The sequence below is a fragment of the Electrophorus electricus genome, chromosome 2 (assembly GCF_013358815.1).
Source record: "Electrophorus electricus isolate fEleEle1 chromosome 2, fEleEle1.pri, whole genome shotgun sequence".
Taxonomy (NCBI): Eukaryota; Metazoa; Chordata; class Actinopteri; order Gymnotiformes; family Gymnotidae; genus Electrophorus; species Electrophorus electricus.
The window spans coordinates 3,246,884-3,272,457 of record NC_049536.1 but is presented as its reverse complement, the minus strand read 5'-3'; the positions used below and the strand labels follow the sequence as shown (position 1 = coordinate 3,272,457).

At 40.6% G+C, this 25,574-nt stretch overlaps 4 protein-coding genes and 1 long non-coding RNA gene across 13 annotated transcripts; 4 read left to right on the top strand and 1 right to left on the bottom strand.

Moving 5' to 3' along the window:
* The first annotated feature begins 377 nt into the window (after positions 1-377).
* LOC113580573 lies at positions 378-7,544 on the top strand. Of its 4 annotated transcripts, none has more exons than XM_027015223.2 (5): positions 378-737; positions 1,625-1,713; positions 1,837-1,914; positions 3,437-3,621; positions 4,965-7,544. In XM_027015223.2, exons 1-5 carry the CDS (start codon positions 595-597, stop codon positions 5,823-5,825), a joined length of 1,356 nt encoding a protein of 451 aa, XP_026871024.2. In that variant the 5' UTR covers positions 378-594; the 3' UTR covers positions 5,826-7,544. The 4 variants fall into 4 exon arrangements, with proteins under 4 accessions (XP_026871024.2, XP_026871025.2, XP_026871026.2 ...); XM_027015224.2 differs by having other exon boundaries at positions 658-1,283; XM_027015225.2 differs by having other exon boundaries at positions 658-1,289.
* On the bottom strand, positions 3,277-8,414 carry LOC113580574. Its single transcript, XR_003410980.2, has 2 exons — positions 7,961-8,414; positions 3,277-3,581 (listed from the first exon to the last, which is right to left on the bottom strand). It is a non-coding gene; the product is annotated as an uncharacterized LOC113580574 (long non-coding RNA).
* Positions 8,415-8,577: 163 nt separating this feature from the next.
* LOC113580555 (troponin I, fast skeletal muscle-like) lies at positions 8,578-12,064 on the top strand. 3 transcript variants are annotated; one of them, XM_027015183.2, is made up of 7 exons: positions 8,627-8,693; positions 10,355-10,387; positions 10,678-10,714; positions 10,817-10,945; positions 11,163-11,252; positions 11,352-11,528; positions 11,700-12,064. In XM_027015183.2, the coding sequence occupies exons 2-7, from the start codon at positions 10,380-10,382 to the stop codon at positions 11,793-11,795; spliced, it is 537 nt and encodes a 178-aa protein (XP_026870984.2). In that variant the 5' UTR covers positions 8,627-8,693; positions 10,355-10,379; the 3' UTR covers positions 11,796-12,064. The 3 variants fall into 3 exon arrangements, with proteins under 3 accessions (XP_026870985.2, XP_026870983.2, XP_026870984.2); XM_027015182.2 differs by lacking the exon at positions 10,678-10,714 and having other exon boundaries at positions 8,580-8,693; XM_027015184.2 differs by lacking the exons at positions 10,678-10,714; positions 11,163-11,252 and having other exon boundaries at positions 8,578-8,693.
* Positions 12,065-12,165: 101 nt separating this feature from the next.
* Positions 12,166-17,266, top strand: tnni2a.2 (troponin I type 2a (skeletal, fast), tandem duplicate 2). Of its 3 annotated transcripts, none has more exons than XM_027015187.2 (7): positions 12,166-12,996; positions 14,424-14,448; positions 14,874-14,910; positions 15,078-15,206; positions 16,211-16,300; positions 16,395-16,571; positions 16,942-17,266. In XM_027015187.2, the coding sequence occupies exons 2-7, from the start codon at positions 14,441-14,443 to the stop codon at positions 17,035-17,037; spliced, it is 537 nt and encodes a 178-aa protein (XP_026870988.2). In that variant the 5' UTR covers positions 12,166-12,996; positions 14,424-14,440; the 3' UTR covers positions 17,038-17,266. The 3 variants fall into 3 exon arrangements, with proteins under 3 accessions (XP_026870988.2, XP_026870987.2, XP_026870986.2); XM_027015186.2 differs by having other exon boundaries at positions 14,421-14,448; XM_027015185.2 differs by having other exon boundaries at positions 14,421-14,448; positions 14,806-14,910.
* Positions 17,267-18,107: 841 nt separating this feature from the next.
* LOC113580558 (troponin I, fast skeletal muscle-like) lies at positions 18,108-21,759 on the top strand. 2 transcript variants are annotated; one of them, XM_027015190.2, is made up of 7 exons: positions 18,108-18,178; positions 19,973-20,005; positions 20,414-20,450; positions 20,560-20,688; positions 20,871-20,960; positions 21,058-21,234; positions 21,484-21,759. In XM_027015190.2, the coding sequence occupies exons 2-7, from the start codon at positions 19,998-20,000 to the stop codon at positions 21,568-21,570; spliced, it is 528 nt and encodes a 175-aa protein (XP_026870991.1). In that variant the 5' UTR covers positions 18,108-18,178; positions 19,973-19,997; the 3' UTR covers positions 21,571-21,759. The 2 variants fall into 2 exon arrangements, with proteins under 2 accessions (XP_026870991.1, XP_026870992.1); XM_027015191.2 differs by having other exon boundaries at positions 18,138-18,467.
* Positions 21,760-25,574: the final 3,815 nt, after the last annotated feature.

Genomic DNA, 25,574 nt, shown 5'->3' with positions numbered 1-25,574 from the left:
AACACCCACAATTGTTTTAGCATTTATGTAGCAATTCTACCTATTTGCATGCAGGTAATCTCATGAAACATGAAATAATGCGTGTGCACGCGTGTGTGTATGTGTGTGTGTGTGTGTGTGCTTTGAGGCCTATGAGCAGTATTCTTAAGAGTTTCATATCTTGTCTGCAGTTGATGGCAGGGAGCAAGTACCAGCTCTTTGAAATGTTAATCTGAAGCATTATACCACCCACTGGTGTTAGGCTGTGTCTTCATCTTCATAACACATCTGTAAGGGTTCATTAACACCATTCATTTTTATTTATAAATCACATTCACATTTCAATATAACATTATTATTTATTTTTTATTTTTCCATGTTAAAAAGCAAAAAAATGAATGCTAAAATCATAGATGAAATATTTGATCAGATCCATTGATTTGGTTTCACAATAAGATATTCACATAGTTTGTCTTACTCTGTGTAACCTACCAATGACTATTTCAGGCAATAAATAAATTTACGCAGGACTGTGGTCATAAGATGTGCAGGTTATTGTTGTCGCAGAGCAGAACATGACATCACTGTCAGCCAGGGTTTCCTGGAAACTCTGAGATGGTAGAAGCAGTCCAATTACACAGTGATAGGAGATACAGCATCACAGAGTGGTTGCACCGATTGACCTGGCCACTGATAACGAGCTGCGCTCGTTCAGCCGTCGGAAAGAATTGCTCTAGAGCGTCAGCAAGTAGCAGGAGGTAAGTGAAAATTTGTAAAATAGCCCTTGCTAATTCTCATTTTCTTTTCTTTTCTTTTCCCATTCTTAATGGAAAAAAAGTAGTAGACTATGGAAAGAAATTGGCCACTTTACTGAGATCTTGAATTTACAGCTGTCTACTAATCGTTTCAGTACTGCAGTACCGCTCCCTCTAAATGTTAGTTTCCACCTCAAATGAGTAAAATAACGGTCAGTATCTGATGTGATACGCTGTTTAATACGCAAAACAGCATTCTGGCAGTCCACGTTCTCCATCCCCGTGTGGACTACATTTACCGTGTGGACTACATTTACCGTGTGGACTACATTTACCGGTGTCGTGTGCGTCGCTCGTGTGAGGTCAGCTGTACTCGCTCCGTTCAGCTGGGTGAAGGGCTCTCGGTTTTGGGCTCTAAAATCCTTGCTTCAGTGTCACATCTAGAAACGGATGTGTCGGAGCTTTTCCTTAACGTGGTGGTTTCGCTGCGTTTGCTGGAGTATTTTCGCATGCAGCGTTGAGGGAAGGATGGCAGATGCCGAGCCCTTGGTAAAGGTGCTGTACACACACCTCCGCTGTGGATCATTTCATTCAGATAATGTATCACGATTTGCGCCCCGTACGCAGTCAGTTCTTGCTTAACGGTTACTAGTAGCTCGACGAGTACTGGGAGCGTCTAGGGGATGTTTCTGCGTCCACTTTCGCGTTTGTCTGAGCCGGGGGTTTTCGGTATTGCGGGGGTGTTTGCCCCTTTCTGGCAGGCAGGCTGTTGTGAATGCAGCGAGAGAGAGAGAGAGAGAGAGCGCTTTTCTCCCTCACGATGCCTTCAGATGCATGCGGTACGTGTGCAAGAAACGGGCAAATTGTAACTCCTGCGGTGTCTTCAACAGGAGGCAGAAGATGGAAAACGTGGGAAAATGGACCGAAGGTTTTATTGCAGTTAATCTGTTGGATAAGAAGTTCTTCTCCGAACAAAATGGTAAGATGGTTGTGAATGATTGATTAAATCATGACCAGGAAGTATGTGCGTGTGCTGAATATGGACTGCTGATACCTAATTTCTGAGGATCTTCGGTGCTTAATTCTCCTGTTTGCTTTCTAGGCATGATTGCAAAGGACCTCCTCAATATTCTCAACTACTTACAGCTCCAACCAATTTCTCATTCAGCATGTGCCACTGGTAAGGAGTAGTACCTAGGACAGTAGTGATGTGGTGAGAGCTCCTACTCCATGTCAGCTGTGCAGTGCACAACTGTCCCAGACTTTCTAAAGCAGAAAGGCAAAAATAGTCTGTGGAGTGTCCTTTTGAAAAAAGGAAGCTGATTTTTTCCTAAGTGAAGAGTGCTAGGCTTTCTCCGCTCTAGCCTTATCTTATTAATAAAGGTCAGTGATGGTTACCAAACATAGACACACAATCTTTCATGTGTCTCTGTGCTTGCCTGGCAAGCCTGTCCTTTCTAGATTTGTAATAATGTCTTGTGTGTGCCAAATGCTGTGTTAGAAGTTCATTTTCCATTTCCATTTTGACAATATGATTTGGTTTTAAAGGCCCCATACTGTACATTTTCTTTTATTGTATATTTTTCCTTGATGTCCACTTATACTATTTGTGGCTTCATGATCAAAAAACAGTGGAAAATGTTTTAGTACACAAGCATTTTCCAACCTCTTTTTATCCCTTAGCATTAAGTACATTGTTTCTTTTACTACACATTTAAGTTTGTCATTTGCAAAGAAAGTCAGTGACAGTTGTGCATTGAAATGCTCGTGTGAGGCTGAAGTACTCTATAGCCGTGTGGAATACCAAATACGATTAGCAAAATATACGATATATGCATAAGACGTGGAGGGGGAAGGAGAAGACGCCGAGGTACCTGCAATACAGTTTTACACATATACAAGAAAATACAGAAACATATAGATTACATCAGACGTGTATTGTGCCTCATTCAGAAAGAACCTGGGGCTGAAACACATCTCAGAACTGCAGTGTTATTGGATGGCAATACATTGCTGTAGGCTGAATAGGCAGAGACATGTAAATAAGTTATTGTGGCATCAGGGAAAACGGCGTTTCTGAAAGTTTGTGATTTCAATCATTTTCCCCTGCCCCCCACGGGCAGATGTTTCGTATGTTTTGCTGTATAGCACCAGCTAATGTGCGTGTCCACTCTTACTATACAAATGCCTTGTGCTACTACTGCCATTTGAAATTGCACTCCGTTATCAAATGTGCTTGTCAGTCAGCTGAACAGCACTGTTTGAGCAGAAAGTCTGGAGGGAGACACGTGGGAGTATTAATGCCTTTGTCATGTTGCTGTGGATCAAAAAGGCCATTCAGCTCCCGTAATGTCTCCTCCTAGAATCGGCCATGCACGTGGGGTTTACCAGGCTGTCCTACCCAGCATTTCTACACACATACACACACACACGGACGGACGGACGGCAGCTCATGTTGGCCACATGAGATGCTAGACCCAAACACTCAGGGAGGAATGCAGTTTGATTTTAGTTGTATTATGTTTAAATACAATTCATGTCTTTTTTTTTTTTTTTTTTTTTTTTTTTTTTTGTAAATTGTGCAATTTGTTCTGTGATATGTAATTCCTGCAGTTATGGGCTTGCCTCGATGAAAGAGAGAGATGTTGCACACCTTCTGCTAAACCTCCTCACTGGTGCTTTCTTGTCGCTGTCTGCCTCAGGCTCCTGTCCCGATCTGATCATGAGTAGGAAGGAGCAGCCTGACCCCCGGCCGGCGCCCTTGGCTCTGACCCCACAGCTGCCCCCCAGAGCCCACCGGCCCCTCTGCCTCTCCGTGTCTTCAGACAGTAATGGCCGCTTCAGAGCCTTGGAAACACAGGAGTGGAAGAACAACCTCAAAGCTCAGGTAGTCTGTCAAGGTTCATCGTCAGTGCACTCGTACAACATGTTGGTGAAATTTAAAGAGTTTGTTTGCAAAGACAGATGTCTCCCTTTTTATGATTTTTCATAAATCAAACTGTAGTTGGGTTGTTCTGATTAAGCAAAAATAATTAAACAAAATGCAGGTAACTTACAAAATTAAACTTATTTAAAATTTTTGCTTCAAGTTTGTTTTTGACAAAAACAGATACCTCCGTCTCTCATGATTCAGAAATAAACAAGCCCAAGTTTATTTGTGCAATATTTGATAGTTAGTATTTTGGTAAAGTGGTGAAAAATTGCAACAAAAACTGCCCATTAGTGGTTAATATTAAGCATTTATAAGAAAATCCCAGCTAGTCTAAAAAACCCCTGAGAGTGAACTTAACCTTCGCTGTGATTGCATTGCCAAAGAGCCAGGCTTTTGAAACACACTGAGATGTGTGATGGACCCCAGAGATGGGTGAAGCACTAGCGTGTGGGGTGTGCTGTCACCACGGTTGAGCTCTGACTGCCATACCAACGAGTGTAATCGGAACACTCCTACAAAAGGCAATATAGTATCTAATTATACTGAGTGCAGAACCTGGTGTGTTGCTAATTGAGCATTGTCAAGGGAACATGTGAAGTAAATTGCTGCGATTGTTTCCGTAGCTAAGCTAACTGTAATGTACAATAAGAAGCGATAAAACAGGATTTTTCAATACTAAACGTTAGCTCGACTAGCCAACACCTTGGAATGCCATCCACAAAAACTCACTTAAACTTAGTCACCTCAGTGTCTAACCTTTCACCATGAATGGCTGGTTCACAAAATGATTTATGGTCTAATAATAAAACACATTTCACACACAATTCCTCCATATGCTGCAAGATTTTACTTTGTACTTTTCAGTTTAATTGAAATTATCAATATTAAAAGTGAGGCCACGGTTACTCTTAAACTCCTGTTAGGCAGTATCTTAAAAACAATTCACGGCAGTGTTGCGCCACCTGATATGAACTGTTTGGCTCAAGAACAGTACTAACGTCTGTCATTTTCTGCTGTAAAACAAACTTGCTATGTCTTGGCCACAGGCAATAACTGCTTTTGTACCAACGTGTTTAAGTGCAGAATGTGCTGTGTTGAGAATAACAACAGTTGGGTTGTTTTTTTTATTTTTATTTTTTATTTTTTATTTTTTTAAATTATTTATTTGAAAGTATGGCGTTTATTGGTTTTTGCAAATGAACTGTTCATTTCCTGCACAAGGAACTGATTGAGAGTGCTCTAATCTGAAGAGGTGTGTATGCGGGTGTTCGTGTCTGTGTGTGTTGCATTTTCTGCAGATGGAGCAGGCCCACAGTGCTGGGGCAGCTAGCAGTACAGGTTCTTTGGAGAGAGCCTCTCTCTTCTGTGCTTCTGGTTCCACCGCCACCTCCAGCTCTGGCCTGTCCAGCCCAGTGGAGCTGCTCGTCAAAAGCAAGTCCTCCAGCCGCTTCTCCCTCTTCTCCCCACCGTGGAACAGCAGTTCCGAGTCTGATTCCAACCCCCCATCCCGCTCAGGCTCCAGGAAGCTGCGCCACTGCAGCCGCAGAGCAGGCCACGGCGGGTCCAGGATGGGCCCCGAGACCCCAGAGCCCAGGCCTGGCGGCTTGGAACACTTCCAGTACTCCGAGCCTGTCATCTCCAAGGTGACAGACTACATCTACGTGGGCAACCTCAATGCAGCCTACAGCGGCCGCACGCTGTGCCGCAACAACATCGACAGCATCATCGACATGAGCAGCCTGCCCGGCGAGACGTGCCTCAGCCTGATTCCATGCACATGCTCCCGTGGCACCAGGCACACCTGGTCGCGCCTCAAGGTGGACATCGGTGAGCTGCCGGAGGCCGGCGCGGTGCGCCACCGCTGCTTCGAGGACATCAACGAGTGCATCGACGCGTCCACAGAAAAGAGGAAGCGCGTGCTGGTGCACTGCCGCGACGGCTTCTCCCTGGCGCCCACCTGCGTCATCCAGTACCTCATGATCAAGCAGAACATGAGGCTGATCGCCGCCTATGAGCTGCTGAGGGCCAAGCACCCCGTCAACATCCGAGAGTGCCACCAGAACGTGCTGGTGAACCTGGAGAGGGGGTTGCGGCCTGGGGGCAACATGGACCCCGAGTGCTTCAAGCAGGCCATCTCCCGCAAGGTGGCGTGGACCTAACGGCCCCTCCGGGCGCGGCACCTTTTTGCTCGCCCCTGCTCCTTACGGCATTTGTGTGAGACCTTCCCGTCCCTTTGTGATTGGTAAAAGGCGGCTCTTTCGTTTTCACCAAGGAGCGCTCAGCTAGAAGGCTGGAGATGTCTAAAAGTCCTTGAAATAGTTCATAACTCTGTTCTCTTCCAGACTAAATCTGAGACCAAAAAAAAAAAAAACCCCACAACCAGGAGATTTATGTTCTGTATAGCTGCTAAACAGGGGGACCTTTCGGCGAATATGTCCCCCTGGTTTCTGATCACACTCTGGGTTTGGTGCTGCAGCCCTTCATGTGGATGTGTAGTAGGCGGGGTTGCAGCAATAGTATTCTGATAAAATTTTGTTCCAGGAGAATGTGGAGGGAAATCTCAGGAGACCCAATGATGTCAAACATGGCTACATGGCAGCACCAAGGGACCAGATTGGGGGCGAGCACTCTGCGGAAGCATTCTACTTAGACTATCGGACTAACCACTCCGTTCATCAAGTTTCAATCTGGTGTTGAGTTTTAGGTCAGCTGCCATCGTAAAGACAAACAACTTTCGCTGCAGTTTATAAAACGTTACCCAAGAGTTGTCCTCTGTGAGGAATCCAGTCACTTACTAAGTGTGTTTTCCCAATCACATGAAACTTACCATCTTTCGAAGATTAGCTTTGGTGCTTGGGACATGTGGAGTATCTGTATGCATGCGTGTGTGTATGCGGGTGTGTGTGTGCGTGCGTGCGTGCAGTATATTTGGGCCTGACCAGTCTTGTGTTTTTGACAGATTGTCAGCGTTATTATGGATTGGACTGAATTGTGAAGCAGTGTCCCACTGACCAGCCTTTGTATTGCACTATCTACAGGTTGTAAAAAAAACTGCACATGGGAAATGTTCGTTGGCTGGCATCCCACTTTATTTGGTTTCTCATTGCTCTACACAGATAAATATTCATTGTTTTTGGAATAATATGGTGCATATGGTTCCTGTGTATTGATTGATTATATTGATAATATTACTATTGTATTTTCCATAGTAATTTAGGAAGCTCCAACAACCTTCTTAGAAATATGTGGTATTGCTTATGCTTGTTTGCAGTAATTATTATATTTTGATATTTAGTGAGCAGTGTGGTGGGATGAAAATCCCCTGAGGTTTCCGTGCCTTTGTTTGAACTTGCCCGTGACATTCACACACTATGTATGCAGTTGTCGGGCACTGACAAACAAAGTGTGTTGTTTTTTTTGTTTGTTTGTTTTTTCATTCTGAAATGTTCCTTATAAATGCTACCCTTTGTTTTCCTGCGAGTTGTGATGTACGGCGGAGCACGGTTCTGTTTGGTTCAGTCTGATGAAGGGTTCATTGCAGTGGTCGTGTTGTGAGCAGTGGCACTGTGTTCAGTCAGTGTGGTGGTGACTAGTATATCTCAGTCTGGGGTGTTTTGCCCCTGCTGGTCTGCTGTTCACTAACAAGGTTATCACAATTTTAAACTATATTTAGCTGAGCTCGAATGCTTTCCGTTGCTGTATATTTCTATTGGTTGCTACTTTTAAGGTCTAACTTGATCTCAGGTGAACTTTACTGGCCTAGACTATAATGCTCTGTTTGTTGGATACCAGAATAATGTGACGGTTCATTTTCTGTATCATGTTTTTAAAGTCTTATGCATTTGAATATGTAGGTATTAAAGAAAACAGTTAATTAATATTTGACTAGACATTCTTCATTTTCTGATTGGAAATAAGTTCTCAACACCTCAAATCTGTGTTTACTAGCTTTGGTGTGGAAACTGTTTTTTTTTGTTTTTTGTTTTTTTATTGTTTGCACTTGCTATCATGGTTATCAGTTATTTTTGATCAACTTGATCCTATTTGGTGAAGCAGCTAACAACTGTTTTGTGGATATCAGGTTTATTCTCTTACACTTAGGCACTTAAGATATCAACACTTATTCATTTATTCTTAAGTGCTTGACTCTCTCTAAGGAAACATCTAAAGTGTCTCTGTAGAGCGGCATCGTTCAGCAGTTTAAACCTCTAGCCAATCAAACCAAATATTTTTGTGTGGCCATGACGCACGCACTGTGTGGATGTGTGGGCGGGTGAGGTATGTGTGTACATACTCGTAATAAATCCCATTCCTTCAAAGTCCCGTAGACGTCCTGCTGAGTCTGCCATATCCACGGTTCTCTCCCTTCCCTGGCCATTTAACACAGAGAGGATGACGACGATTTAACAACCTCCTCATCTTCTTCATCTGAATGAGCCGAGCAGTAATGGCTGAAGCAGTGCAGGCCCTCGCGTTGCCTGTGGTTGCGGACGTGCTCTCTGCCGGGCGGCTCTGGGCCGGATGCCCGCCTCATTTCCGCTCCCGTGCGCCGCTGGCTTTTCGCGTCCTGTTGCGACGTCTCTGCGGCCGTTCCCATCGTCAGTCCTCTGGTCGTGTCCAGCCAGCGCAGCTCACCTCTAACCTTATCTTACGGGACCAATATGCCAGTCATGGTACTGAAACCTCTCCAGCTGCCCCGGGCAGGGAGGTCTGAGGCTGGTCCCGCCCCCTCTGTAACGGGAGGTGTAGTTTGGTACCGAACAATTAAAATAAGAATTACAATCTTGAAGGAAGGGTTATTTATAATGATGGGGAGAAGGGAGGAGTTTGTGCTTAGATATAATGTTTCAGTTTCTTGCCAGCCCATTGGCCTCAGAGTGGAACTACTTCCATAAAGAGAAAGAAGGGATTTCCATGTCTGTAGGGGAATGCAATATATACCTTCACACAATGCTAGTGTGCCACGTCGTTTCCAGCCTCCCCACCCAATTCTGTCAGCCGTGCTTTTCTCCAAATCTCCTGCTCAGGTAAGAGCTTCCGTTCTCCTGTTCTCTCTCTTCTTTCTCCCTTTCCTCCCAACTTTTCTTTCCAATGTCCTCTGTCTGTCTGTTCTGTTGCTGTTGCCAGTGGGCTCAGGTCCTTGTGCTGCATCTGACCTTTTGGATTAGCGCCTTGGCGCATAGGACTGCACCGTCTGATCTAATTGTCTGATCGAATGTGCACAGGACGTGTTAAGGATTTAACCCAAGGAGTAAACATTGCGTGGCGTTTTCTTTTTAAAAAAAGTTTGTGTAAATAGACTTTTAAGAGCCTACTTCAATTTTTTTTATTGTACCTCACAAATCTGATGACCACGTTTAGTGTTACGTTTTTTGAAACATATCAAGATGATTTATTTATTATATTTGCTTAAAGATGCTGTTTGTTATGCTTCCTTTTCTGGGAAGTGAAATTTGTGCAGAAGGCTGTTTGTGTACACACCTGCAGCGTGATGTATAGTGTGTTGAGCCGACAGAAACTGAATTCCTTGCAGTGCTCTATGTGCTCTGTAAAGTGATGTGGTGGTTATCTTGTTGTCACTTCAAAATTCGGACATGTAAATATGGGGATCGGATGGCATTTCCGATCTCTGTGGAATGTGACGAGGACTCTAATACATAGCTGGTAGATGTGTATGGTGAGGGCTTAGTGTGACCTACAAAGAAGTTTCTAAAAGATGAACCCACATTATTGCCATAATACTCAAAGTAAACACTTATGCCATGCCATGCCACTGTCATGTGGTGGGTAGGCACATTGTGGCACAGAGAGGTGATGATTTTTGTTTACTGGTGATTAACTTGTTATGAATCCAAATTAGTATTTAAAAGGCCCACAAAGTGTTACTCAAGTTTTTTACATTGTCCTATATTATTCAGTTTTGCTTTATATGTGACTTTGCTTCAGATTTCATTTAATTCATTGGACGTCACGTGCCAGTTCCTAGGTTTGACAAGATTAATACATTCAATCACTAAGGTCTTAGATGGAGCCACCTTTTAAGCTGGTTTAATGCATTAGACATCTTTGGATTGTTCTAGAAGGATAAGTGGGCTCAGACTTGAGCAGTATCATGTTTTCTGATAATCGTCCAGAGCCAAACCTGCCAAAATGGAGCCTCCCAAACCTACCAGCTGAACAATTTCATGTCACCCAAATATAGTCACTGATTCACTTAAGTTGATTTACACAGCCCACATACCTCAGCCCTGCGCCCGCCCCTCCTGCACTCGTCCGCCCCCACGCTGTGGTTGTAACCACAATGCTGTATTTTCAAAAATCCAATCAGTTTGTTTAGTCCCCCCCACTATGCTGCCTGTATGGTTTCACAGTGTTTAAGGGAATATGTGAGGTTTCTTTTATTTGTCTTTGAATTGTGGATGTATTTCCAGAATGGATGCTGCATCAAAGGCTTTAGTAGAATGTTTTATCTTTTAGTTAAATGGTTTCTCAACAAATTGTTTGGCTCTAAATAATTGAGTTTTGAGTGGCTTACTTTACTGATTTAAAAATAGTTATTTCACCTTATTGCACCCTATTGATAATTTGTGTTATACCAGTATTTAGTATTATTAGTATAATATTTGATGTATATTTTCTTAAATATCATTAGTACTCTAAATCATGGTACCTCCCTTTTATATTACAGGGTGTGAGAACAAAACCAAGCCAAGATGTCAGAGTAAGTACCCTGCAATCTTTATCCTGTTCTAACTATATATTGATTCTACATAATTCATATAAATATGTAGTGGTTGCATGTGTTTGAAGATAATTTCACACCAGTGGGTGTGTGTGTGGTTAGTACTGGAAGTTGACTGGTGAGGCATTAGCTCCAAACATATGAGAAACAGACAATTGTTTTATAATGATGGAGACCAGATTTATGAATCGACATTTTACATGTGAAAATCATGATTTATTGGCTGTACTTTCATCGCAAACCTCATCTTTCTAATACAAATTCTTAAGGAAAAAGTTGTCATCAAGTCGCAAGCATCACCTGAAGGTACATTTATTTATGTGGGGTTTTTTGCTCCACTTGTTTTATTTATGGATGGACTGATTGAGCCACAGCATTGGACTCAATAGCACTGCCTGTGTCCTGCAGAGCTTGATGCTGTCCATTGCTAAAGGACTACTGGAGACGGAAACAAAAGAGAAAGAGGAGGAGAGGAAGCGATACATGACGGACACCTGCCCTCCTTTATCCTTGCCAGGAGGCCTACAAGCCCTACAGGTACTGACCTAAATGCACCTAAACAGCAATCTCAGGAAAACCACAATGCACTTTTGCTCTCATTTTCATTGTTACAAAGTTATTTGTAATTCTTAGGATTTGCGCTTAGAATGGAATCTTGGCTTGTGTTCAAGGGCATTGGGTTCATCATTTCATTACCAGAAGGTCTATGACCTAGAATGTCAAACATGTGGCATCGTGTCTTACCTGTCCACAGGAGCTGTGCAGGGAGTTTCATCATAAGATTGATGTAATTGATGAGGAGAGATATGATTTGGAGAGCAAAGTCAGCAAAAGTTCTAAGGAGGTACCAACTGATCCTCCTACCGGGCCACAACCGCTCATCTCATTTACATCCATCTATACGCCAACTCATTTATGTGACTTGTCTTCTGGGCCACTTTAGATCGAGGACCTGAAGATTAAAGTTCAAGACCTGAAGGGCAAGTTCAAGAAGCCAGCTTTACGTAAAGTGCGCATGTCTGCTGATCAGATGCTTCAGGCTCTGCTGGGCTCCAAGCACAAGGTGTCTCTGGATCTGAGGGCCAACCTGAAACAAGTGAAGAAGGAGGTCAAAGAGGAGGTGGGTTCTGATGTGAGATATAAAGAACTAGACAATATTTGTATGTTTACGGAGCATCGCTATAAGGGTTCCGTAAAGTTTTTATATTGGCAGTGCCTGAAATGGCAAGCCAAATAGCTTTATATCTTTGTTTACTGGGTTTGAGTTGATATGCATGTTTCTTTGGCACAGGATAAGGAATTGCGCGATGTTGGGGACTGGCGTAAGAACGTTGAAGACAAAGCTGGCATGGATGGCAGGAAGAAGATGTTTGAGTCTGAGGCTTAAATTTCCAAATGTACTCTGCTCATCCATGTTTCGGTGGATTCATGGTTGTGACCTGCTGCTAGTTAACTGGAATGAGCAAATCTTGTTTGAGTTGCAAAGGACAAAACCGTTCACAAAAAAACTTACAAGCACTAATGAATGATGTTCTGTAAAAGGCTAAACATTCTAAACCTTTATTTGTATTTTGTCTAGTTTTAAAGCTCATAACACATCATTTGTTGTAGATACGTCTGTTTTTTTTCCAGTTTATGAATAAATGATTGAAAGTGTGTTCGTTATTTGTCATAATTTGCATGTTTGTTGGATAAGAACACAGTAGCTGTCCCTTGTCGATTTTTTTAAAAATCCTTTTCATAAGTTTTTGTTTTTCTTTTCTTGGAGAAGAACTACAATATTTTAAGTATGACAGGTTGCTAATTCTTCTCTTTTTTGTATAAAATATGGTACTTATCCACTCCAAAACTGAGGGAGTTATTTGTTTGAAACACTGATGTGTGGATAATAAGTCTGAGAGAATTCTTTATGGCCTGTTTCCCCAAAACACTTTTCTTGAAGTGAACTTGCTGAACTAAAACGTGCCGAGTAAGACTGAGAATGTTCAGATTTATACAAATTTTTGTATATCTTGATATGTGCTTGTGTGATGTCTCTGTCATTTTTCTGACTTCTAATGAGGGTAAGACTTTTACAGCAGTATTCTTTGTTGGTGTGTCACTGTGTTAGGACGTGTGAAACTGTAATTAACCACTTCATAGCCTTACACGATGACTTGCTGTGGATTAACAAACATGACAGTTCTGGCCATGTCATCCCACTTCCAGTCAGGCTTCCACTACTCAAGGTAAAACAAATCCATAACCATCATGTATTTATTTACTTTTGGGGTACTGCCACTGTTGGGCCATTTATGAGCTCATTCCTAAGACCCTTGCCAGCATCGGCGAAACAACAATAATAAAATCTGAATAACTATTTTGAAGGAAGGAGGTTATTTATAATGGAGGACTAGGGAATGAAGTGCTGTATTTCATGACCTTGTCAGCCTATTGGTTTGGTTGGTAATCCATTTCCATAATGAGACAGGCAGGTTTTACGCAGTGGCCATACAATGCGATATATAACCTTCTTTAAACTTCAGTGTCCCTGCCTGACAGTTGCTCATCTTCAGGAGTGTCGTGCGCTTCTCTCATCTATCGGGAAGGTGAGAGCTATTCTTACATTTGCTTGACCTTTAGTGTTATATTTATTTAGATTTTATTTCATACGATTAATCTCTGTGAAAATTCTCTTTTTGAGATTGAGGCATTGTTGATAACAGCATTAAGATTAAAAAAAAAATGTTTTAATCAATTTGTCGACACACCACTGACGTACGTGTATAATTCGGCTGACGTTTAACCAACTTAATTCATTTTAAGATGACAACTGCGTCTGGTTTGGTTTTGGTGAACAATGGTCGGGAAGGGTCAGTGCATTTTCTATGTATTTCATGTATATGTACAAATAGATGATGAGAGACTTTGAAGTGTCAAACCTCCTTAAGCTTTACGTTTTGAAAATGATACTCTGATGCTTTACTTCTTGTCATCACCCACATTCATGCAAAATGTAACAAAATGTTTACAATAATGTTTATCCCCCAAAATAGCCTTTACTTTCCATTTAAACTGATTCACAAAATATTGAGATGGTGTGTGTGTGTGTGTGTGTGTGTGTGTGTGTGTGTGTGTGTGTGTGTGTGTGTGTGTGTGTGTGTGGAATATGGCGACTGAATTTAATTACACCTGTTGGCTGTAGAAAAATAAAGCAGTAACTTTGAAAAGAAAAGTCATTTTACAATGGATTTTCTTAAAGTCCATCAGGCTAACGGCTCCTAAGAACAGGCCATACATTTCTGTGAAAGTAACAGAAGGGTTTATATAACAACTGTCTACACAACTTTCTAAGTATGCAGTTAAGGATCAAGGTGACCGTTTGAGGGCAGTTAATTAGCAACTCTGCCATCAGTTACCCTGTGCGAGGTCCATTACTCTGAGTAGGATAAATAAAGACTGAGAATGGAGTCAGTTGTGAGAGGAATAAAGGACACCGTTATTTCAGAACTGTGCTCTAATGTCTTGGCAATCTCAGAGATGTTTCCCTTGGCTGGGTTGTATCTTGGGCTTGTTGACCAGTTGTAGTGTCATATTGCAGTGACCTCTTTGAGAAAAGTGTATGATAACAGATAACAGGAGGGATTTGGGACCACATAACCTATTCAAATATAGATTCACTTTTGGACATGGCCATGTGCAACCTAAAGGTCCCAACAGATTTAATTGAATTAAGTAAAATTGAATGTTCTGCACAGTACATTATGTTTCTCAAATTCCATTTGAGATTGTTGTTTTTACATTTTGGAGTTGAGCTTTAGAGATTTTGTCAGCGTCCTCAAGCAAATTATTCTGCTAACAACGCTTGGCAGTCTCCTTGTGTGCAAGAAAAAACTCAAGATGCAGTTGATTTCATCACTTAAGAAATGGTGTTAATTTGATGATCAGATTTTTCCTGGCACAATCTTCCTTAAAACCTTGGACAATTTCAGGGAATATAGCTAAATGATTTCTTTTGTGTTTTTGTTATCAGTAGGTAAAGACACAGACACCATGACTGAGTAAGTAGTGTTTTGATCTAACATATATTATTAGAATTGGTACATTTGTGTTTTCAGCCATGACATTTGGCAGAGTGACTTGCATATCTATCGTTAGTGCTGGTGAACTTATGATTAAATAATTAAAAGCATGAAAAGTAGATATAACCTGCTTGTAGTCAATTAATGAAACAAATCAACCAACCCCAATGTAATTTGCTACCAGTGTTCAGTTTATACTCTCAACAGCACAGGCCATCTGCTGATTCATGTGTGACCATTAAAAACCATTTGGAAACAATGATTCTAACGCTGTCCTGTGTTGTGATGTGTTTTTTGGAATCATCTTAAAGTTCTTTCTCACATGCTTGGCTGCAGATTCATTATCCTCTTTCAGCTTATAAACAAACAAACAAACAAACAGTGCGCATCTTTATGTCTTTAAGCAAAAGGATGTCCATGAGTCGGAAGCACAACCTGAAGGTAAAGAAAACCTGTTTATTATATGTTTGGCTAAGATACATTTCAAATCAATAATAAAAAAGTATTCAGTAATCCAGCAGTGATGTGCACCTTATAATGTAGGCCATTCCTAGCCAGCCATGGATAAACAAATTGATCGTTTATTGATCGATAAATATTTCCTCCAGAGCTTAATGCTGCAGGTAGCTAAAGAGCTGCTAGATGCTGAGGAGGTTGAGAAAGTGAATGAAAGAAAGCGGTACATGCAGGAGCACTGCCCACCTCTTTCTTTGCCACACAGCAAGGAGGAATTGCAGGTAAATCCAGGAATGTCAGGACGTCTCTGTCCTGGTTTCATGTTAAATGCATAGAAGGTAAATAAAGTCAAAGTTGCCACATTACTAACAGGTCTGTGCAGAACTGCAGTACTTGTTGGCCCAAGTGACGCATGTCTCTGTGTGCTGTTCATTGTCTGTGCAAGTCTGGTTCTCCAGGTATTGAGACAATGCTCAATAGTTGGTTGCATTACCAAACTTTTCATTAGAGGGAGGGATTTGTGCATAAACAGTCCTGTGCTTTGGCTTTAATGGTTCTTTAAACTTTTTTTATGCTTTACTGATGGTTTTAATGATATTTTTAGCTTCTCATCAAAGAGGTCGCCATATGGTTTGTCAATAATTGGCTATCTGTCTGTCTGTTGAGCTATAATTTTAGTTATGATGTTTTCTAGCTAGCTAGTTTGTTTGCTAGTTCAGTGGACCTCGTTCCCTAGACAGATTAAATTACTCAACTCTCAAATTGTTTGTATGTAGCAAATTTAATTCTGAATTTATTTTATTTCCTACTTGAATTCCAATAATTATCCATTAAACATTAATGACGGTCTTAAAAAAGGCCAATAATGATATGGACCAGTGTATTTCAGGGTGGTCTTATCAAGATTCTGCTAGGTGGGAATGGGTTGGATTTTTTTCTTGTAGTTAACAAGATTCACATCTCACGTTTTCTGTTTATTATTTATTTATGTATTGTGGTCAAACAGCTCTCTCATGTGCTTTAACATTGCTTTGTACCCAAGTTTTAACTGGGGCTGAAATTCATGTTGCATGGGTAGATTCCTACATATATACACACACTGTCAGCAAGACTCGCATTCAGAATTAAATGTATGTCAAGCTGCCACATTTTAAACACTGGTTATAGTATACAATTCTGCTCGGTGTACGGTAGCTAAGTGGACAGACCTTCCGGCCATTTCTCAACCTGAACCGTACCTTTGGTGATATTTAAAAGCATTCACTGTACCTTTTTGTATCCTCAGGTGCTATGCAAAGAACTAAATGAAAAGATTAATGTGATTGATGACGAGAGATACAATCTTGAATACAAGGTCAAATTAGTTGTTGACGAGGTACATTTTCAAATTTTTCTTACTAGAGATTTTTCTCAGTATTCCATTGACACAGCTGTTCTTCTGGCTCTTAGTGATTTTTCTCTATCTCCAGGTCAAGGACATGAACATAAAGATTGTAGACCTTAAAGGCAAGTTCAAGAAACCTCCTCTGAAGAAAGTGCGTATGTCCGCTGATGCTATGCTTCAGGCTCTGCTCGGCTCCAAGCACAAGGTAAACATGGATCTGAGGGCCAACCTGAAACAAGTGAAGAAGGAAGTGAAAGAAGAGGTTGGTGTTTATGTTCTTGATCCTTTTTCAAACTCAGATCTACCTCTGAAGTGTTGCTAAACTCTGAGGTTCATTCTGAGCAGACTTCTCAATGGTTTTATATGGCTGTGTGTGTGCATCTGTGTGTACATGTGACTATGTGGGTTATTTTAATCCCTGAGTGACACCACAACATTTCACTATTATATGGCAAATGGCTTTATGTCCATGGGTTTAGTTTAAGTAATTGCTTTCTGATCCCCATAAAGCAAAAAGGTACCATTGCAGTCTAGCAGCTAGTGGATTTTTAAAATCATTTGAGCATCAACATTTTGTAAGGTCCCATTGGTCATGAATGGCAAAATAATTCTCCGTCGCATGTCTTCTTCAGGATAAAGAGCTGCGTGATGTTGGGGACTGGCGTAAGAGCATCGAGGACAAGGCCGGCATGGGTGGGAGAAAGAAGATGTTCGAGGCAGAGTCCTGAACAGATGACTCAGCTGGTGTGACTGACGTCAGCAAAAAAGCAGCTCCTATTCAGTCTAGTTTCCTGCCGTTACTGTTCACAGATCAGCACGCTCGTCGACTTCATTTTTCTTTTATGAAATTAACATCTATTAATTAACATCTGAATGTTTTTCACAACACTCTTTAAAAATGAGCTCAAATATGCTTGTTTGCTTTCTTACCAAAATAAATATATAAATACACTTCTATTTGAGTGAAAAATCTGTTTCACAAATGAATATTTTGCCAACATACTATGTATACAACAGACTTTCTAAGAATCTCTCGGCATCTGTTTGCTTGGTGATGGTGAGTTTTGTCAGAAAGGTAAGTTATTCATGCACTTTTGTTTTTGTGTCACCGCATGCGAGCCATTCAGAATAAGTGGCTGAAATGTACCGTTTTACTTTATGCAGTGTGTTGCACTTGCTTAAAAAGGGTTTATCATATACAGATATGGTCACTTCAGGAGACTTCATTAATTCCTGCACTTTAGCACCATTTGCAGTGAAGCTGAGATGAGTAGTAATGCATCAGTGGTTTAACTTAGACTCTGAAGCTCCAAGCATAATAAACCCAGCTTCTACCACACAATCTTCAGTCCTACAGCATTGAAGTAACTCTTACTGGGTTTATATGTGTCACACAGCATTTTGCTGTGTACCTGGTGCTAATTTTCAGACGCCCTTGAAAGGCTTATCATGCCTAGGCATAGGATAGGGTTGGAACTAGACTCTGCAAGAAGACAGGAGCTTCAGTGCGCTTCAAGTTCCGACGCTTAAGTAAGATGTCTTGTCCTCCTTTTGACTGACTGGGAAACGTGTGTACAAGGAGTCGTGACTGTAAATTGCCTTGTATAAGGAACAAATGACTAGATAAATAAGCAATAAACCAAGAAAAACAATCTAGCAGGCGGGTTATTTATACAGAAGTTGTAGGGAGGGGTTGGAGCTAAAGTTTCAGATGCATGCTGATCTGTTGGTCTGAGCAGCACTCCAATTCCATAAAGAGAAATGCAGTGTTCTGCTGAGCCATCAGAGAATGTCATTAAAACCCTCATTGCATTTCAGTAGCCCATGACAGTCTCAGTGCTGGATCCTGCTTGCCACCTGCTCTCCTAGGTGAGAACCTCTGCACTAGCTCTTCTCAATCCAGCTTGTCTTGCTTATAGCAACAGGAGGGATTTTAAGGATTTAAATTTTTGATTATTTTTTTTTTGGAACCAACGTCAAGTGCCTTCTCTCAGGATCTTTTTTGAAAGCAAAGGCAGATTTTTTTTAAAACTTGATCTGCTATAAGAGAAGAAAAGAAATTGTACCTTGTTTTAAAAAGGGCTTTGGGCTACCGCTCCTGATATTTTGTCATATTCCAGTTCAGATATTTCACCAGTAGTGACGTGGTAACTATAAGGTGATCAGTGCAATAATAAAGATTCAAAGACTTTATTATTGCCTTTATTACAAATTAATTTACAAGAATATTCTTGTAAAAATTCGTATAAAGATATTCCAACTTTATACGAATGAGTTTGAAATTAATATTTTTAAGATGCTAATCATTTCTGGTTTAATGTAGACTTGGTCATACTAATCACTAAATGTTAAAATTCTGAGATGTCCATTGTTTTATAGTCCCAAATCAGAAGAGCTATAGATGTGCACAGATACTACTTATAACTGTTGCTTATTAGGGTTTTGCCTGTAACCAAAAAAATCTATAAATAACAACTTCATATTAAGAGTACATGCTTTATATATAGTCTTAATGAGGTGCTGTGAAGTATAATCATTTCCGTCATGTAATAAGCTTGCCTTCATAAGTGATGCCAGTTCTGTGCTGTAGCTTGTGAAGACTTTGCATTCCATGATTCATGAAGAGATGATTTGACATTCTGAAACCTTATTCCTGTCTGAGCAGGTCACTGGCAAGCATTCTTACTTGGTTGGATTCATTTCATATGATGGACTTTATAAAACGTAATTTTCCAGTTAATAATTCATTTCAGTCCCTACTGGATACTTCACAAAGAGGGTGAAAAGGGTGAGGTCACAGTGGGAGGAGAAAATAATGCCTCGGATCATCTGACTTTTATCTACATGTTATACAGGAGCAGAGTTTCTGCACCTTTTACACTTGAGCAGAATAGAAACAGTCCATCCCTACAATGTACTTGGGCTTGTTGAGGCTTCTTCTAGTTTGTCTCCTGCAAGTCTCATGAAGTTAATGAATCTCGAATGGCAAGATTGGTCTCACATACCATGGTGTTGGGTTATAAATGTGTCCTCGAGGGCAAGCGTACCCCCATAAGAGAGATCTCAAGTGTACCGCCGGCTGCTAACACATACTGTCCTGCCTTAATTTAGAAGTGATTTTTCTTCTGTCTGCTGGAAGACTGTCCTCAAGTGTACCGTGTATCATGTTGCCCAGGACATCAGCAGTTGTTCAGTTAGACCACTCTTATTCCTGTGTCTCAGAACCTGCCCAGGCAAGCAGGTCAAACTCTTGTGCGGACATCTTTGTTCTCCTCAGCTTGAGCTAATGGATGGATAATATTAGATAGCTGTGACTGAAAAAAAAGAAAAACCTGTTAATATATAATTGTACAGAGTGGCTTCTGTCCTACTAATCCCCCAAGAGACCAGTGTGATTTGACCGAACAAAGGAAAAAATCGAAATATTCACTTTATAGCTATGACGTGCATGCTAACACGGAATTGCCCTGGATATGAAGGTGTTGTCCAGTTATCATTTTCGATTAAAAGATATGTGTTGTCTATTGGTCTATGTCAACATAATTTGTCCAATATCATATTTAAAAATCTGGGATAAAAATCTGACAATTAAAACAGGATTTGTTAGTTAACTTGGTTGATTTAATTTTCTTGAGTTCTAACAAATGCAACACCTTTTTACAGGACCCGAGGCAAACAAGAAGCCAAGATGTCTGAGTAAGTTCTCTCTCTGCTCTGCACTACTGAACGTTAGGCAATCAAACAATGTATTATAAGACTGTGAGTGCATCTGCAGTGTGTTCTGGAATCGGTTTTGATGTTTAGATGAAAACTTCATTAACATCTTTTGCCATTTTAACTGCATTATGTGGCAACAGAGCACTCACAAGTGCCAGATGTTTCTGCTCTGTAAGCGTTTTGATGAATCACAATCATTCACACATTCTGAAAAATGTAATGCCATTTTCTTTCAAAATGATGCAGGTAAAATAATTTATTTCTGTCAGTCTTACTACGTTGCCACATTTTGCTGTGCACTCTTCTGCACCTTTGGTGTCTGTATTTTCTCCAGTGCACTATGCCTTTTTCTAAGGTTATTTTCTATTTATTTTACACATCAAAAAGGAAAAAAATGTCATCGAGTCGGAGGCATCAGCTAAAGGTAATTTTTTTTTCGTTTGCATTGTTATAACATTATTTTCTTACACTGATGACTTCAATGCCACTGTGTATGCCTCATTATAACTGAATGTCCGCTATTTGTTTGCCAGAGCTTGATGCTCTCCATTGCGAAGAGTCGGCTGGAAGCTGAGGTAATAGCAATTGAAGGAGCGAAGAAGACTTATATGGAGGAAAACTGCCCAGGCCCGGACCTCTCAGGCTCTATGGCTGACCTTCAGGTGCTCTTGCAGGACTTTTATTATCTAAACACACTGTCCGACTCCTCTTCTGGTTTAAATCACACTCGTGTGCCACGCATGATGTATTTGCATGGAGTAAGCATTGCTTTAGGTGTTGTCAAAGGCAGGCTGATCTGCACCCAATTGACAAACTTGTCATTTTCATAAATAATGGATTGCAGGAGCTATGCAAGAAGCTCCATGCAAAGATTGACAAAATTGATGAGGAACGATATGACATGGAAACCAAAGTGAGCAAGGCCAACAAGGAGGTATGATTTTTAACTGGTTTTAATTATTTATTTTTTTAGCCCTTACAGTACATTAGTGTTTCTTTAGTATCTTCTGTGATCTGTTTGCGTGGAACAGATCGAGGACCTGAAGATCAAAGTTCAGGACCTGCAGGGCAAGTTCAAGAAGCCAGCTCTGAAGAAAGTTCGTCTGTCTGCCGACCAGATGCTTCAGGCTCTGCTGGGCTCCAAGCACAAGGTGAACCTGGACCTAAGAGCCAACTTGAAACAAGTGAAGAAGGAGGTCAAAGAGGAGGTGGGTACCCACCACTGAGCACAAGACATTACAGAAATGTTATTTTGGTATTCTAGATGAAACTTCAATTTGAGCAGATTTTTATCCCATTCTCCACATGTACAACGTGTACAGTTTGACATGTCTACTAGGTGTGAGACAAGATTATGGCATTATAATCAATTATGACCCAAGGTAGAAATTCTCTGGTCATTTATGGACTTTGTTTGCAATTTATTAATTTTTTTCTCTGTCCTTGGTTCTTTGTAGGACAAGGAACCTGTGGGGGACTGGCGTAAGAATATTGACGAAAAGGCAGGCATGGATGGCAGGAAGAAGATGTTTGAGACCTCCTAAATGACCTTCCTTACTGCTCTATTTATAATCTATGACTGTTTTGTATATGACCATCAATTATCTGACTATAGCCAGTATATTTAAAAACAAATTGGCAATTTGTATTATTTCTGTCTTTGAACAGCAAATATTGTACAAGCATGACTGAAGTTAAGACATCTAAAATAAATATCAAAAGTATCTTAATGATTCTTGTAGTTCTTCTCAATTTGTGCAGTCGATTTGAATGTGCTCTGGGCATTTCATGGCCAGTTAAAAAGATGTAGAGTTGTCGGGCAGCAGTTTCTCAGCCCAGTGCTAGGGACACGCAGCGGCCTCGTGTATTCTAATACCCTGGTTCAACTTAGCGATAAGCTCTTCATGAGCTGAGCAGGGTGTGTTCCACTCTGCAGAGTGGAATGTACTAAATGAATGTACTAAAATGGAATTCTTAGGTCTGTTCCTTGTGTTATTAAAAAGCTGCTGAAAGCACACTGATGGTAATAAATTCAGTATTGAAGGACCTCAGAGAATAACTGCGTTAATCGGGATTTTAGCAGGTATCAGGTAAGCTTGTCTTGACTATGTCTCAGCACGTATCTCCTCTCTCTCTCTCTGTCTCTCTCTCACACTACTTTCTCCCTGTCTTCACCTGATCGGCAAAATGTCTGTTCTTTATTGATTACATGATGCTGTACTGAAGTGTTTGCTCAGATGTCACTGTAGATCAATCAAATGTTTTCTTGGGGCTCTTTCATTTGTTCCCCATTTAGATGCTATCCATAAAAGCATCTAATCCATGTAGGTCCGATAAGGCACATGTTAAGCAAATGTATAATTGCAGGATCTATTTGGTTTTAAAAGTCTTGTATATGCATTTTTATATACTGCTACACAGAAGATTTTGACAGAAGACAGAAGATAGAAGACAGGACATGATGCCATGATGGTGCTTGAAGGACTGACGCTATTTGAAGAAACTCTGACATCTGTTGGTATGCTCTGCTACTACAGGTATGATATGTTACATTCTTCTTTCCCACTTATGGTCACAGCTTGATTTTTTTTTTATTGCTGCACCTCACTAAAGAAAAAAAAAAAGTTTTGTGAGTTGAAAGTATTTGTCATGGAGAGAATTTCTTTAGCTAAACCACATCCAAATCTATGGATCTTGGACATTTCTAACAAGCAAAAATGCAGCAAGTTTTAAGAGACTTGCTTCTAGTTTGTTGCCACTTTTCTCTACATCTAAACGAGCATCACAAGCACGCAATCACTCCACATTGCTTGTCATACACCATGCTATTGTGTTTGAATAAAAGAAGAAATGTTATTTCAAATGCAGAGAACATAGCCAATATGGTCCAAAGTGCTAGTACTGAAGCTTACTAAACTAGTCTTCCCACATAAAATACTAAATCCTAGTGGCATGTTTTGCTTTGGCATTGTGGGTAGTCAAGAGTTTGGTGACATTTCCCTTCATCTCTTCTGTGTTGCAACCATCTCAACTTACATTTCTTGTCACTTGCACACTAAAGCTTATTACATACTTCTACCTATTACGTTCTCAGCTTTTAAGAGGGAGAAACAATTTCGTTTGATAAATGCATTCAAAATCTGTCAAGCAGAGCACACAGTGATTAAGCTTCCACTGCTTTCACTCACGGTCGCCCCACTTCTTCTGCCTCCTCACTGAGAGAACTCAGGAACCTTTCCAGAGTGGGGATGAGGACGTGCCAACGTCTAGTTGGCTGGAGCCAATCCTGTTTCTCTTCTGTTGGGTGTAACACCGCAGAGAATTCCCCTGGTGCGCTCTGTAGTTGAACAGTGTTAAACCATATGGTCAGGAGGCAGTGGGAGGATCCCCTGACCCACACGCTGCACCAGGCATCAGTCATCTGCTCCTCTTATTCTGTCTGTTTAATCAGACTGGGTCTCCGGAGTTTATTTTTAGAGTGCCGTTTTTTCCCCCCTTCGAGCATCACGTTTAGATCGCATTAAAGATGCTCATCTCAGGTATTACTTCATATACACATATCCGTGACTGAGGCTCTAAAGACAGGGTTGGTGTCTTACCAAATACATTTAAAGCAGAATACTAAAAGCTGCAGAGGTATGTTGGCAAGGTACAAATCAACACTGTTTAAGAAACAAACCAAAATTTAAAAAAAACAAACAAGCAAACTAAAATGTTGTCCATACAATGGTAAGTTGTCTAAATTTTCAAATAATTTATCAATGTGAAAATTGTAAGTGAAAATTGTAATTGTAAAAAGGAGAAAAGATGTCTTACCAAATGCAAAATCTTTAATGCAAAATACTAAAGGAGGCAGACTTTAAAATTATAACAACAAGGCAGTCAGGCCAAACTGATTTCTGCACTGTTTAAAACAAACAACTAAACTAACCAACTAATAAAATAAAAAACACTGAATATTAGCCACTTTTACAATACTAAATAAAAAAATGGTAAAATAACAAGAACACAAGCAAACAAAAACCACTAAAATAAACAAACCAATAAAAATTATCTTCCTTACAATGTTAGATTTACATAATTCACTGAGAATTGAGTCATTTTCTGTTTTCACATTATCAAGTGCATTTTCTTTTAAATAGTCATCTGGAACTTTGCTCTTCCCTGTCTTGGCTATTTAAAGTATGGCAATTGGAACAGATGGGATGGAGTGGATGTGATATTTCGGGGACCTGGCATACTAATGTCTTTGGTTCCACTACCATAAGTGGGGGAGCGGGGTGGCACTCTGTGTTGGTGGTCCATGCCAGCCGTATATGCTGTTAGAAGTCGGTGTTTGTGTGTCAGTGGCGCCCCTCCCTGAACCGTTCCTCGCGCAGGTTCCTACCACTGCCACCACTCTCAGATAGGGGAGATAAAGGGTCAGCTCCCTCGCTCCGCTCTTTGGCTGCTTTGCTTTGGAAGTCTGAGTGTCCGTGTTCTGTTGTGGACCCGTTGTCTGGTGATACAGGACACCACCTGAAGATGAGACAGCGTCCAATACCAGTCTAGGCTTCATTGTAGATCCAGGCCTCTCAACCTTCTTCTAGTTTTCTGGATACTTTTCTCTTTCTGTAATAACTATGAATTATTCTTTGAGAGCAATAGAAAGTTCAGAAATAATCAATGTCTGGGTCTTTTGTCACCCTGATAAAATACTAGAAAAATTGAGAAAATATAATAATTTTGTTTTCAATGTTTAGGTGCATATTCCATATTCAAAACATAAATTAATTAATCTTAAATTAATTAGTCTAATTAGATTTTCATAGTAAGAACCCAGTACAGGACTATGATGACCTAATCTGCTATTAATAACTATCGCTATTTTGTTTCATAGCTGAGCAGGCATGCAATGCTTGAGTAATGACAATAGCTAGCATGACTATTTAGCATGGCATGGATTGGCTCAGAATTAGCTATTGGGTTGTTACCAGAAATATATCAGGAGAAATGTAGAAAACTGCATATGCCAATGTAATTTGTTGTCAGAGTGTTGTCAAAACTACAAAAGAATTTGCATATTTTGCATGTGCTGTTCAGTATGGCTTTGCCCCTGTGGATAGCACACAGATATTCGCTGGAGTGAAAGACCTAGAGAAATTGTGAGGAATATGATTGGCAGTAATTTGATTAATATTAGCCTAAAATGATAAAGTTGGAGTTGGTGGTGAGAGTATTGGGCTGGGGTGTAACACTTTCACTGCTGTAGCCATCTCCAGAGATCTGATGGCAAATATTTTCTAGAGATCAGATCTCAGGGTGAAGCATGTATTTGCTTGCGGGAAGATGGCATGATTATGTATACTTAGATCTGTTTCTCTGAGCTTAGGTAAGGCCAGGGCACCTTACGTATTTAACAGTTACATTTCTGATCTGCTGAACGTTGCTGGCTGTGAACGATGCTTGTGAGGATACAAGTGCACACATTCACAAAGCATGTGATCAAAGGTGGTTTCTACATCAATACAAGTAGCCACACTGTAGCCACTGTTATCGATTGCACAGA

Excerpts from the sequence above, each read along its gene's own strand:
- LOC113580573 (XM_027015223.2), top strand. The coding sequence starts at position 595 with ATGGTAGAAGCAGTCCAATTACACAGTGATAGGAGATACAGCATCACA. Across the intron at positions 1,714-1,836 it reads GTTCTTCTCCGAACAAAATG|GCATGATTGCAAAGGACCTC; the intron begins GTAAGATGGTTG and ends TTTGCTTTCTAG. Across the intron at positions 1,915-3,436 it reads TCATTCAGCATGTGCCACTG|GCTCCTGTCCCGATCTGATC; the intron begins GTAAGGAGTAGT and ends TGTCTGCCTCAG.
- LOC113580555 (XM_027015182.2), top strand. The coding sequence starts at position 8,595 with ATGCAATATATACCTTCACACAATGCTAGTGTGCCACGTCGTTTCCAG. Across the intron at positions 8,694-10,354 it reads TCTCCAAATCTCCTGCTCAG|GGTGTGAGAACAAAACCAAG; the intron begins GTAAGAGCTTCC and ends TTTATATTACAG. Across the intron at positions 11,253-11,351 it reads TCAGCAAAAGTTCTAAGGAG|ATCGAGGACCTGAAGATTAA; the intron begins GTACCAACTGAT and ends GGGCCACTTTAG.
- tnni2a.2 (XM_027015185.2), top strand. The coding sequence starts at position 14,863 with ATGTCTTTAAGCAAAAGGATGTCCATGAGTCGGAAGCACAACCTGAAG. Across the intron at positions 14,911-15,077 it reads GTCGGAAGCACAACCTGAAG|AGCTTAATGCTGCAGGTAGC; the intron begins GTAAAGAAAACC and ends TATTTCCTCCAG. Across the intron at positions 16,301-16,394 it reads TCAAATTAGTTGTTGACGAG|GTCAAGGACATGAACATAAA; the intron begins GTACATTTTCAA and ends CTCTATCTCCAG.
- LOC113580558 (XM_027015190.2), top strand. Across the intron at positions 20,961-21,057 it reads TGAGCAAGGCCAACAAGGAG|ATCGAGGACCTGAAGATCAA; the intron begins GTATGATTTTTA and ends TGCGTGGAACAG. Across the intron at positions 21,235-21,483 it reads AGAAGGAGGTCAAAGAGGAG|GACAAGGAACCTGTGGGGGA; the intron begins GTGGGTACCCAC and ends GGTTCTTTGTAG.